At 39.8% G+C, this 14066-nt stretch overlaps 1 protein-coding gene across 7 annotated transcripts in view; it reads left to right on the plus strand.

Moving 5' to 3' along the window:
- Positions 1–14066, plus strand: part of AGAP1 (ArfGAP with GTPase domain, ankyrin repeat and PH domain 1) — a 365836-nt gene that overhangs the window by 165114 nt on the left and 186656 nt on the right. For 6 of the 7 annotated variants that reach the window (XM_082055530.1, XM_082055531.1, XM_082055532.1 and 3 more), the window contains 2 exons: positions 3182–3309; positions 13626–13781. In XM_082055530.1, the coding sequence (XP_081911656.1) occupies positions 3182–3309; positions 13626–13781 (284 nt within the window). The remainder of the gene's footprint in view (positions 1–3181; positions 3310–13625; positions 13782–14066) is intronic. The other variant, XM_082055528.1, reaches the window with a different exon arrangement.

Genomic DNA, 14066 nt, shown 5'->3' on the forward strand with positions numbered 1-14066 from the left:
TCTGGTGTTAGTTCTTACAATTATGGTGTATTTCTCCAGTGCTACACAACCATTTAACTGTGGGGTTTTTTTTTTCCTCCCTAACTGCTGTGTCTGAAGATGTCAGCAGCGGGAGTTAGCGGATCTGTGGGGTTTTCAGTGCCAGACATTTTAAGTTTTGTGTATTTCAGGGCTTTCTTCTCCGGAATAGAAGATGTAGAAAATGTGAATTTGCAGCAGCACTGCTGAGGAGATATATGCTGAACCCCTTTTATTGACTTCTGATGGGCAAGATTTAGGTTTCATCTCTTCTCTCAAGGTAGCTTTAGAAAGAGCACAGTAGGTCTTTTGACAGTCCAGCGATTGCCCCACAGATGATCAGTCGTGTCTTTCATATGTTGCAAACTTTGAAGGGTCAGGGTACTCCTTTAGGTACTTCAGAAGCTCCTATCACCATCATATCCAAGGGCAAGTAGCCCTGAGCACTTGAATATTGAATGCAATCTAATTATGGAGTGATGGCTCCATGGCCGCAATGAAAGAAGCAAAACCTGTTTGGTGTCTCAAAGGAGAGCGGGTCGCCTAATGAAGAGAGGGGAGAGGCAGGAGGAATCGTGCTCTGGCGGGGGATATTAAACTTGTTGGCGAAATGGAGGGGGAATTGGGAAGGTTTGGCAGCTCAGAAGGGGATTTCCGTTAGGGGGCACATCATTTTTCTAACAGAGAGAAAGAGCTGAGAAATTTGAGGCTAAGAATGGTTTATTCTAGAATTTGTAGCACAATGTTAAGGAGGTAACGTTAGATCTTCTGCTGCAATTTTACCATTTCTACAGTGAACGGGATAAATTACCCTTTGTGCTGCTCTCTGTAAGGTTCAATTTCCAGCTGCTTTTTGGACCACTCTACACATTTCTGGAGTAACTATTTATGCTTTTTTTGCTTTTAAAATGTGTTTATTTTAGTGTTTGCTCTTGTAGTACATTGCTAGCATTCAGGTCATGCTTTTGGATATGTGAGTTCAGGCTGTCTTGTTTTGTTTTTTTATTTTTCCTTAATTAGTCAGGACTGCATTATGTATGTTAATGTGATGCTACAAACACACCTATATTCAGATTGAAGGAAAGAGGTAAATATTTGCCTTGACTAATTACCTCTCCCGTGTGAGAATGGAAGCTTTTGTTGAGAAGGTAGTTTTCATTCATGTGTGGTTTTAATTCAGTTTTGGTCTTAATTTAGGTCTTTACTGCATATGATGAAGACAAATCCATGTGTGTATGTTAAAATCTGACCTCCGGTTTGCTCTCTGTATTCACTAATGTGTTTTAAAATATTTTAATATATGGCTTTCCAGGCTCCAGATCAATAAGCCAATGGGTTTGAAATGACAGAGTGCTACGATATTCCTCTGTAATTTAAACATGATTAGCTGATGAAGGTTATGATCAATATGCTAGGGGAAGATAAATTACTTGATATCATCCTTTCAGGATGATAAGAGGCCTATTGGAGGTGGGATGTAACTAATGAAGCTGCTTCTTCATATATGCAAGCCATTTTTTATACAATGTATTCTCACTAAATCATGGTTATGTCATCATTCATTTACATGAAAAACATAAGCCACAGACCAGTTTGTTATTAAAATCGCATTCATTTGGAAAGAAATTGTATGCTCACTCTGCTAAACAATATCTCTGCCTGTGTTGTAATCTATTGAGGAGAAATAATCTTGAAATTTACCTAAGTATCTTTTTCTATGTTGTGAACAAGGCAGTTGAATGCTGTTAGTTTAATTACAGTAAGTTTCTGTGTGAAATTTTAAGTAGATGACAATAATTGTTGCCTTACTGCCTCACCGACCCGTTGTGGTGGAGACTGTACAAGTGACCACAGGCTCCTTTGCACAAGTTTCGTAAGGTGCTTCACTTCACGAAGATCAGGGCATGCATGGAAGCTACATTGAGTTAGTGGTGCTTTTCATTAGCCGCTACACTAGTCTCTGTTTCTGAAGACTGAAATTTTGTTTACTTTTGTTTGTGACCCAATAGTTAGACAACTAATGTAAAGGATTTCAAGTCTTTATGACCTAGACACAGCTCTTTTCAAAAGCCTTAGCTGAATAGTGGAATGCGCTGAAATTCTAATTTATCACAGAGTGAATTTCTGAAATAGTTTGACTTTTTTGAATTGAAAAATTATAGGAGAGGTATGGAAGCTGCTGCATTTCAGATCAGCTCTGTTTCCATTTTTTATGGTGAGTCTGCTGAGCTGCATATACAAGATGTTAATGACTCTGACCACTGTCTGCATTCAATAAATGCTGCTTTTCTTTATGTGCTGTAGAAAATGTCTTAATACATTGCAAAACAAATTAGTAATTTTTCCAGTTGTGCTAATGCTGTAAATAACTAAACGAAAACTAGAAATCGTGAAGTAGCCTCTTTCCATAATGAATTTGAACGCGAGGTGATGTGTGACACCACTAATCTAGGTATTCTGTGTTAGGTACCCTTTATCAGTTTTAGTTTTCCCATTATCATTCGTTTCAAACGCTTTAAACTTGTGGCTTCCAAAACTGATTGTCCTGATGCAGTGGCCGGTAATTAAGAAAAGTCCATCGTATTCCTCAGCAGCAGAGAATACAAACCTTCTTGTAAACTAAACCGGCTTGGACGGGGAGTGAGATTTCCTAATGAACCTTCACTTTCCTTCCAGGATCATATCAGTAAATAGCACTGAGATGCACTTCAACTAGATTCTTAGTCAGGTGTTGCTCATATTTATCTTCTGCTGCAAGGAGAACATCCTAAAGAAGAGTGGAAAATGTGTACTGCTATAAGCTTTGTTGGTATGTTATAAGCCTATAGTGGATTCATTACAGCATTCCTTGTATTGCTTTTAGCAACTTGCACACTTGCCTTTTCCATTTCTGCTTGACTGTTACTGGTTCTCTGATGCTCAACTGGTGCAGTGAGAGTTCTGGGGCAGTTTCATCCATGTGGAGAACAGAGCCAGAGTCTCACATGGACCATATTCTGGACCACTAGCATCCATCACCTTAATTGCATCTATTACTATCAGGTTTTGGAGCAAGCCTTGGCAATGGAAAACCATTTTTGATATCTTCCGTGTATTTCTTGATGTGTCATATTTTCCATGGTGTACTGTAGCTTACCTGCCTCTATGTTTTGTGTTTCTTTAGTTGCTCAGAAGATTGTTGCAACAAGGAAGAAACAGCAGCTCTCGATTGGACCCTGCAAATCTCTGCCAAACTCCCCAAGCCACTCATCTGTGTGTTCTGCCCAGGTTTCTGCTGTACATATCAGCCAGGTACAGACTACAACTAATGTTTGCTCAAAAAGGAACTGATAGGTTGCTTTTCATCTAATGTATTTAATGCCAGTGCTCTTTTTGCTGCTTGATAGATAGTTGGCATTTTTATGAAAGGTATCTGTGATCTGTAGTTTGAAGCAATATTTTTTTTTAATTGGCTTGACTTTGTTTCAAGAAACTGCTGCAGTAAAATAGTTTGATCTGAAAGCTATCTTTGATGGTACTGATTTATGCCCAGCAGCCTGCTGTTCTGAGTAGAGCAATTGTTATGACAGCAGGGTTTGCTGTACTGTGTTTTAAAATTACCTCTCTATGTTTTTGGTTATTGTTCTCCTTCAGCTGTGTGCTGAGCGATAATAGCTGGTGTATCTCAGTGCTTAGTGTGCTAGAATTTTACATTTGTGAAGCACTGTGCACAGTTGTAATTGCCTGTCTCTGTTATGCTCAATTGAAATGATTCCTCTTTCATGGCATAGTAATATATGTTGCTATTGACTTGTAGATACTATGTGTAAAAACAAAGCAAAATGCTACCACCTTAACATATGGCAGGAAAGCCTGTTGGCCTTGATGGTATTTTTTGGAAACGTATGGTTAGTACCAAGATTTTTTAACTTGCACAATTTTTAGGCACATACATTAAAACACTCCCTTGTATTTCCCTTGTGATACCCTTCCTCAGTATCTTTGGTTTTTAGTGTCAAGTGATAATCTCTGCGCACATTCACAGTTAGGATATATATATCAGCTCAGTCATTCCGATCCAAGACCTTGGCAGCCAGGCAGGCTGTGTTCCCGCTCTGCGCCCTCGGCAGATGGATGTCAAGGGCCATCATTTTGACCTCTCCAGTCTGTGAGCAAAGCTGTGGCCTGGTTTCCTGATGGCCACTATAGTTGCCTGAGATGTCTGATATCCACCAGCTCTCCTCACATGTTCTCCAGTCTAAACTCAATAGTATGCCAGTAATGTCTACTAAGGTTATGTTTCAGTGTTAAGCCACCCAAGTGAGATTTTGTTTTATCTATGGACCTTTCTTTCTTCCACACTGAGTGCCTTGCTTTTAGACAAAAAGAAGTATAGTGAGGAAGTATTCTATCTTTTGGGGAAATGTTTCGTAGTTCGGTTTGATTTGGTTTTCTTTAATTTACATGTTACTGTTGTCTGAAAGTACTCTATTTAGATTTACACCACAGGATGAAGGCTCTGGTTCTTCTGTGGTCATAGTGACCAGTCTCCTCCTTTGCCCAGTGGACGCTTCCACCATTGGATTAACTCTAAAGATGCATATTCCAGCTTGGTCCTAGAATTCTTTGCTGTGAAATGTTCTGCCTTGAACTGAATCCAAATACCAGCCTCGTACTGTGACTCTCACTTCTGCTGATTATGCCAAAAGAAAACCCTGAAGTTCAGAACCCCCTTTCTAAAGCAGGTGCTAAGGTGCATGAGTCTTCTGAAGAACCCTGGCATCTTCTGGTGAAATGCAAGTTCTTCATACAAAAGATGTTCTCCTCTTTCTTGTCATATGTGACACTGACCAAGTTTTCCCAGCCACTCTCTCTCTGACCAGTTCATTGCCACAAGCGCTTGGAACTAACCCTCTGCGTGAAATGCTTTTCTTCTAAACCGTTTTCTCCACACCGTTGTGTATGTTCACACTTTTAGACTGAGAGGAGGTGTTGTCATCGAAATGTGGAGAACAAATGACACTGTTTCCACTACTGATCTTACCCTTGGATCCAGGAATGACCTAGTTTACGCATCTGCTGATGACTATATAGTTTTTCAAGACCTTCTAAGGAGGGTAGATGATGCTTTCTGCATCCCACTCTTAGCCAGCTGCATCTCTGTGTTCTGCATTGTCCTACGCAGTTGTGGTCACCCTTCTTGTTAATGAAGTTTGTTTGATGAAGAACATGAAATGTCTAGATTCTTACCAGTTTCCTGCTGAAATCTACTTTGGAGGCCAACAGCAGATACCAAATTCTGGACAAGTACTTCACCTACACAGCAAACTTCTTGCCACTGATAAGGACTGTTTGGGAAAATCAAGACAAGGTAGCTTTTGTGATAAGGATCCCTACAATCCATTTCAATAAACATGAAATAATATTATTCCTTTACCGGCTGCCATTATTATCTAATGGGGCAATTGCAACACCAGTCAAAGTTGTCTGTCTTCTGAGGCTGATGTCACATCTAAGAGTATAGGCCATGAATCTGTTTCATGTCTTAGCGCCTTTGTGCTACACTGAAAGGCAGTGCGACCTTGTTTAAGGAAAGGAAGCCGAATCCTTATCCTAGACTTAAAAGAACTTTGCAACTGCAATTCCAAGTTTCAGATGATCTGGGGGAAGATTTACCATCTCTGATCTTGGCTGGAAGACTGCCCGGTGTCTTACCCTTTAGAACATCTCTTCTGACGTAATGATGTTTCATTGAAGATTTCTACCATGAATCAAAAATGTTACCATTACAGTGCCCTGCCACTTGCATTCTCCACAGAAGTAAAGGCCTTCAGAAGTAGTGGTTACACAGATCACTTCAGATAAAGTGAGATATTGTTCCTTCTCTGGTTGGATCACTCCGGTGATCTAACTCCCACAAACTCTACACATGACTTTGCAGTCAAGAGCTTAGGCTTTACAGAAAGGAAAAAAAAAAGGAAAGAAAAAAAACCTGTCACCTTATTGAGTCTGGTCCTTAGGATACCTTGGGGGAAATTCTAAGGCTTAATACCAGCAAGGGATTCTCCACCCAGCAGTTTGTTTTCAAACAGTGAAGGACTTGTTTGTGTGTTTGGATGCCTATCTATAGTCATGTCCATAAGTCCTAGGTAGCAGACACTGAGGTAACATCCCTTCCAGCAGATGCTCTCAAATATATTTATGCTCATGCACTTATGTATTTCCAGAGTCCCATGTCACAAAATGAGGTACTTCCTATTCCAATGAAAAATTCCACTTGTGTTTGCAGTAGGTGCTGCTTCTGTTTTCCTTCTCTGACTCTTGTTTATAATGCATATGTGTCGGTCCAGGTGAAGGTTTTACTTGGAAGCCTTTGATAGCCAGAGTCAACCCCTTGTGCAAGTATTTCACATACATATGTTGGCTTTTGAGGCAGCACAGAATGCACACAAAGAATTTTATTCTCCAATCCAAGGATATCATTCATGATTTGTGATGGACAGAGCTACTGTATACTCTGTCAACAAGAAGGATGATGCAATATTGCTTATAATCTGCTAGGAAACAATCTGTCTGAAGCATCGAGAAATACTTCAGTCAGCAGCTTACCTTCTGTTTTTTCTGAAGACTTCAGGAGGTAGACTGAGTTGTTTGGAGACAAGGAAGTGGTGTTTAATGTCTTGAAGGCCTCTTATCAGCCACAGGGCATCTTGGGATAGGTCTTTTTACTTCGGCTATCAAGAAGAAATTGCACACTTGCAGAGTACAGACCAGTCACTTCTGGATCTAGCGTCCTCCCCATCTTTATCCCACCTTTCATTTTTCCCACCCCTTGCCAGTCCTTCTAGGCATGATATGCTTGTAGACCATGCAAAATATCACAAGTTGACCTTACATCACAAAACCACACAGACATTCCTTTCCCCTAAACTCATTCCTGTGCTGAAGGAGTTGCTTGTCTTTTACACCTGGCTTATCAGGAAGGCATTTTTAAGTTATTAACTTGCAAGAATAGTGCCAGTATCTAACAGTTCCAAAGGGCTCTTATCTCTGCCTAGACCCTGAAAGTGGAGATCATCTTGTTCCAAAAACCAGGAGGCTACTATGGTGGGCATCACCTTTGATCCTCAGTGCATTCTACCTGAGCTCAAGATGCATCAGAAATCTGTGTGAAGCAGCCCTGTAGTGGATAACCTATTGAGTAGTTACCTGGGGCTGAGTCTATTTTTAAGTTTACACTGTTGTGAAAACGTGAAAATCCTGTGGCACGACACCTGTAGTTACTGTTTGTGGGAAGGACTTCATGCCCCTCTTCAGACAAATTGATGATGTGGAGATGCCAGCTAGGAGTCCCCAGCAGTGTGAGCTTACTGGTGGGCTACAGTTTTGAAGGTGAAAATGAAAATAGTATTTACCAGGGACTATATTTCCTTGAAATCTGGAGCCTGCATGTGTTTTCACACTTGCTGTCTTTCCTGGCGTTCAGCTGTTTATGTTCTGCTGTGAGAGTGCAAAGAACTGTGTTTACTGGTCAGCAGAGTCATTCCCCTAGGAGATTTGGATTATACCACAGAAAAGTATGGAGCTTAACATAGGTTTTACTGAACTGCAGCTCAGATATGGCTAGCACACAAGCTTGCTCCTTACTACCCACAGCTAATCTGTAAAGATGCATTATTTATGCTTGCACTATGCCTCCATAAAGTTTTTACTGCAACACGATTGTCTAAATATGTAAATTAAACTATTAAAAGCAAAGTGCAGTCAGCGTAATCATTCATTGTTTTACTGTATCGTTACCTGATTATGGATAAGCACTAAATAGTCGGGTACAATTATCTCATTTATAGTGGGGGTCATTTGGCATGAAATATTCTGTTGTAATAGTTTGGGCACTTGAATAAAAGAGAGACTCCATTGCTTAACTAGCTGCTGCTTCTGCTTTTTCATGTAATCGCAAAGTGAAAACTAAAAGTCAATTGAAAACAACATTTAATACCATTGCAGATACATCATAATCCTTTTGTATTTACAGGGCTATTTCTAAGTAATCTCTAGCATTTATTTAAGATAAGCATTATATATGTGTGTATATATTACTCTTCATTCATGTGCGTAGTTTCACACACAGTACACACAGAAGTGCATCCTTCAGGACTCAAATGGTAAAACTCAGGGCATCTCTTGGTGTACTTTTTCCTCCTTTCTCTGTCTTCACAGGACCGCGGTTACATTCCCATGTTAGTTTTTGTTATGCCCATTGTTTCCTTTTCCTTTCTAAGGTCTCTTAAACTTCAGACTCAGACTTGATCTTAGATTTTCCAGTTCATAACACAATTGCTGCCACTGTATTATTGAAGCCTATTGTCACATTTGGTTAATTAAATGTTATTAGTAATTTCTTTGAGTTTTTTTTTTTTAATGTGCTAGCTTACTTTATCTTCAGAAGTTGTCAGACTCTCTTGGTGCTCTTTGGTCTGTCTGATAGGACAGATCAGCTCTTTCCTCTGACTTGCTGTTACAAGGAGAAAAGGCAAAAGCTCCTGAGGTGGACATGTTCTAATATGTCCCAAAGGGTGAGGTTAAACTACTGCATAGGTGAAAACACTACAATTATTATAAGACAATTTGATCTTGCTGTGGAGGGCTAGACTTACTGAAATCTCCAGAGCTGTTTTTCTGGACCTAGGCTTGAAATCTACTGTCAAATTTGTGTTCCACAGCAGCATGCTCAAAGCTTTCTGGTTTTGGCTGAGATGATGACTGAACAGTTTCCTCCATGATCTGTATTTGGGTGTGTGGCTGTGTATCACCAAAATCCCTTGAATGAATTGGACTCCCACCTATAGTGTTTTCAGGTGAAAGACTGAGATAATGTGACTTCTGAGAGAAAAATCGTGTACAAGTGGCAAAAGAAAAATGTGTCCCCACTAAATAATTTTTCATGCAGTGTCTGTGTTTCTATATAAATACACTTTTCTCCACTTTCCTCAAGAACAGAAGGTGCAGACACGAAATGCATTCAGTCCTAGGTATGTAAAGTGTGCTTTTCATCAAGGCTTGCTTTATTCCAGCTGTTCCCAGGCTCCCTGAAGCCCTGGCAATCTCTCGCCTGTTTTAGAAGTAGGATCTGCTGCCTTTGTTTGCTTCTCAAGAAGTGGTTAGAGATGGTTTTTCTGGAGGGCATCATAATATGTCTAGAGAGCAGAAACAAACGTTGGTTCTGTTTGTATTGGGTTACTTGTCAAGAAGAAAAACTTCAGCTTTATTTTTTTAATGCTCTCATGTAGTGGTTTGGCCTGACATTTGTACTATATAAGCTTTATGAATCCTTTGGCAATACCAGGTAATTTTTAGAAGATATAAGGTGAATATTTTGCTGTGTTTGTATAATTGGCCAGTCAGGAACATGCCTCTTGGAAAAATGAGGTTAAGTCCAACATTTTCTTGATGCAGGTAACTGCTGAGCTCCTGTCACAGCAGGTAAATTACTCACCCATTTGTTTACTAAGGAAATCTGAAATATATAAAAGCTATGAAAGTGCGGAATTTGAATTGATTCAAACCCTTTTCTGCACAGAACTTTGGACATTGTATATAAAGTTTGTTGTTTGTTTGTTTGTTCTTTGATTTTTGGGCTTTTTTTTAATGAGGTAATGAGATTCCAGACAGTACAGGCTTTAACACTTTCATTAGTGGTGTCTGCCTTTGAGATAACTGCATTGAATGGACCTATCTGGTCAAGTTATGGCAGGTTGGTAGCTTCATCTGAGCTCTTGTCTGTTAATAGTGTAGTGACAAAATTTGGCTAAATTTGTGCTTGCTGCTGTGACCTTGAGTTTTTTACATTATCGGTCTACGTGGCAACAAAGCTAGAAGCCCGTATAGATATTAAAGCTATATATTTCTGTTAATGAGCTATGGGCCGTTCACACGATGCGTGTTCTGTATGAAATGAAAGACATCCAGGGTTTTGGGTAGCAGTGTGCTGAAGTTCATTGACCACCACCAGGCCATGCATGTTTCCAGCAGGAAAAGACAAGGTTGTACTGTGCGTGTCCAGAAGCCGAGCACGTTTCAAAATGGGCATGCTGCCTTAATGAGGACGGGAAAATCTGTCACCTGAGAAAGCCAAGCAGGGTTGTATCAGTGTAAATGGTTCTACTGGGGCTAATAGTTTCCCTACCTAGAGTCATTTGATTGACCTCTGTCACTATTGCCATGACTCTAGCTAGAACAGTCACTCAGAAGTGGCCCTTTATGCTGACATCTTAGATATGTCCAAGTCTTGAGAGCAGCTTAGTGGAAAAACCTGCTTGAAAAGGTAATGTTAAGCTGTGTAATGTCCCAATGGGTATTGGAGTGGTTATTTGATTGGTTTTGACTGCCACATATTTGACCAGTTTGTCTGTAGTCAGCAAAGAGGTTTATATTTGATGTGTGTTGGCTTACATGTGCTGTAAGGAAGGTTGTTCTTCAGATTCGCTGACTTGATTTTTATGACTTGGGACAAGCGTTTAATTCTGTGAATTATAGTTATTGCCATGTGTCCTAAATTCTGTACTTCACTCCAGCAAACTCGTTACTAAATGCTTGCATACTGATGGTAGGAAACTGCTGTCCATTATCTTAATGCGATAAGGTTCCTAGACTTGTATTTGGTGCAAGCAAACAACCTGGAGGAACCACTCACCACCTTTTGTTTTCTTGAGCAGTGCGTTAGGTTCAGGTGTTACCAGAGATTTGGTTTCCAAGTTCTTGTCTAGTTGCATTTTTCATTGCTCCAGTCTGTGCAGGCTGTAATTTTGAAGTCATGTCTGAACTCGTTCTTGTCAAACCCATTCTCTATCTTCAGGTTTCTCAGGGTGACTGTATAGTTTTTTTATGTTTGTAAATTATTGACACCGTAACTAGGAGCCTGTTCAGTATTGGTGGCCATGCTTCGATTTTGTGAAAGCCTTGAAGTTTCCCACTTTTAAGTCTTTTATTGTAATACATAATTATTTTTTCCCATACAGTGATTTTGACATGGCTTATTTGGAAACAACTGCAAAAGTTTATTTACCAAGTTGAGAGTCCAGTGGGTTAGTATGTGTGGAGACAAGTTGTACCTACAGGAATGTGTTACTTTTTTAAAACCCATGTGACAGTGCATCACTGCAATAAGTATAAAATGATGCTATAAGATAAAAGCTTAAAAAGGTAAAATATTGGGAAATCATTTAGGTGATCTGTCTGGGACATAGGTACTTAGGGTAGAAATCTGTTACCTATTTTTATTGAACAATAAGGTGGAGGTACATACTTATCAAAATGATCAATATTATGAAAGGGAACATTGCTGCATCCTTTTATCTTCAACAGATTGCGGTTCAAATCCTGTCATCAGTGTACAACATCTGAATCTTTCCTTCTTGCCTTATTTCTCTCCTTTCTGTAGAAGAAGCTTCTAAATGTTTTGAGGCATAATTCTGTTGTGATCTATCTTATTTTCTCTTCCATCTTCATCACTTATTGTCTTCTATTTTTTCTATTTTTCTCCTCCCTCCTCAGACAAGCAAATGTGGGGTAAATTAAGGTAACTTCTTCCCAGGTTGTCCTACTCTCGTGTTACCATTCTTTATTAGGAGACTAAAAATGATTTTCAGTTCTCGTTCTTTCATCTCCTTTGTTTTATACACTTGGACTGTCTCCAGATTCTGCTTGCTCCTTCCTCTGGGCACTTGAAAATGTTGTAGAAAAACACTCTCAAGATCCTCTGTTACTTTCAGTACCCGTACCTCTGGCTTCCTGACAGCCACGTTTCTCCAGTTGAGTCAAAATGAAGGGAAAGAGAAATTTAATGTCCTTTTATCTGTATATATTCAAAGAAGGGAAAGAGGAGAGCTCTCTCCATCAAAAAGCCCACTTGCTGTATTGTTAGTCCTCTCCTGTCACATAGAAATGAGCTGAAGAACATTTTGTTATTTACAGAGAAACAGTGACTTTCAGAAGTAGTATTCCTGGATTTCTATCTGCATTTATTGGCCCGTCAATGCGAACACGAGCTGCATGTCTCATTCTTCTTCTGCTTTACCCTTCTTTTCTTGAATTGAAAAAAAAAAAAAAAACCAAAAAAACAAAACAAAAAAAAAAAAAAAAAACAAAACAAAAAAAAAAAAAACAAGCTGGAAGAATTGCAAGAAGACTTGAAATCACTAAAAGAAACCTCAACTGGCTGATATAAAGGTGGATTGTCTCCTACTTGGTTCTCCTTCAGAGATTTCATGTGGAGCACTCGCCTCTGCTTGCAGCTTGTGACCCTGGTCCTTATGCTGGTGTCCCAGGAGTGTGTGAGAAGTCCCATTGTGCTGCTGGTGCCTCCCTCTGTGGCAGCTTTTTGTGGCCACGAGACCCATCTGTGGTGCAGGAGTGATGCTGAAGAGCAGCCATTGACCTGCTTGTTTTTCCTGAGCTTTACCTGGTGAATTCCTACCTACAGCAACTGAGACAGGACCAAGTGACATGTTCAGCCTCATGGGAGAATCCTCCTTCTCAGGCATCCTGCAAATACCCTCTCACTCTCTTTCCTCACTTCTTTTACAACACTTGACTGCTCTAAAGATGTTCTTTCACCATTTTGTGTGTGTCACAGACCTTCATTCTCCCCTCACAAGTTACATGTGAGTTGTTGTCCAGACCCGTCATCTGCTGCTGCTCCTCTGGTGAGATTTTCATCAGCAGTGTGCAGGATTTTCCACCTTTGCCCTGCCCCACTCCCCCAGCAGCATACACTGGATATCCTCCAAGGGCATACTTGTATCTGATAGGAGAAAAATCTGTCCTTTTTGTCTTTCCAGAGTGCTTCCACGTCATTTGTAATGATGTTTTTGGTACTTATTGATGTTAGGTGTGATAATAAAAATAATAATAATTTTTAAATCAAGATTTTGTTCTTAATCACCTTTTGGTCTTTTCAGTCTCTTATTAGTCACCTGTTAGCTCAATTCATTAATTGTTTTATTGGCTGAGCCACTGCATTATTTCTTACAAGAATATAAAGTAACTTTACGTTTTTTGGCTACTTTGAATAAATAGGAATGTCTTCTATTGAGGTTTTGTATCCCCATACCAGTGCCTTCAGCAAGTGTGTTGGTAATGATCTGTCACCATAGTAGCTATTTTGCAACAGTGAATTATTGTCATTTTCTTGATTAGCTCTCAGTGAACTGATGTCTCCAGACTAGCATTAAGTCCAGCTATGCAGTTCTATGGCACTAGGTATTTTTTCTTAGGATTGAGGCAGAATTTGGTTTAGATATTTTGAATTAGAAAAACAGAATTTAGACTTTCCCCAGTGTTTTGTTTACTCTTGTGCTAGTAAAACAAATGAAATTGTTTATATCCACTTAAATTTATATTGTGTAGAATGAAAACATGCCTATCACATCAAGGGAGCTATCTAAATTTTCAGAAAATAATGACAGGGCAAGTATTTAAGAGCTTGAAATAGGAATGTGTGGAAAAGTGGCAGTAGGGCAGTCCTGCTGTGCTCCTGTTCTGTATCAGGACTAAATAAGATACAGCTGTGGATTGTAATGTCTTGAAAGCAGTGTATCACTGTTTAAAACTCACTTTAATCCTTGCAGACCAGTAATGGAGGAGGGAGTTTAAGTGATTATTCCTCCTCTGTCCCATCAACTCCAAGCACCAGCCAGAAGGAGCTACGGATTGATGTTCCTCCCACTGCCAACACACCAACTCCTGTCCGTAAACAGTCCAAGCGCCGATCCAACCTCTTCACGGTGAGTGAGCCAAGGAGGAGACTCTTGCTGTGTTTTACGTAGCGCTCTGTGGTCACAGCCTCAACTTCAACCCTGTTGAGTTGAGCTGGTCTAATCCACAGAAGTGTTGAGATGGATCTGTAGGCTTGAAAACTAAAACGTCATGGAATTGCCATGGGGCTGTTCGGTTTGAGGACTTAAACTAAAGACATGGAGTTATCCTACTGAGAATTGCAGTGAAACAAATGAATCTGTGGTTGAATTCCGGAGCCTTTGTCCCACTTTAATTCTCAGACTTGTCTAGAT

Source organism: Streptopelia decaocto, assembly GCF_964273445.1.
Source record: "Streptopelia decaocto genome assembly, chromosome: 6".
NCBI lineage: Eukaryota > Metazoa > Chordata > Aves > Columbiformes > Columbidae > Streptopelia > Streptopelia decaocto.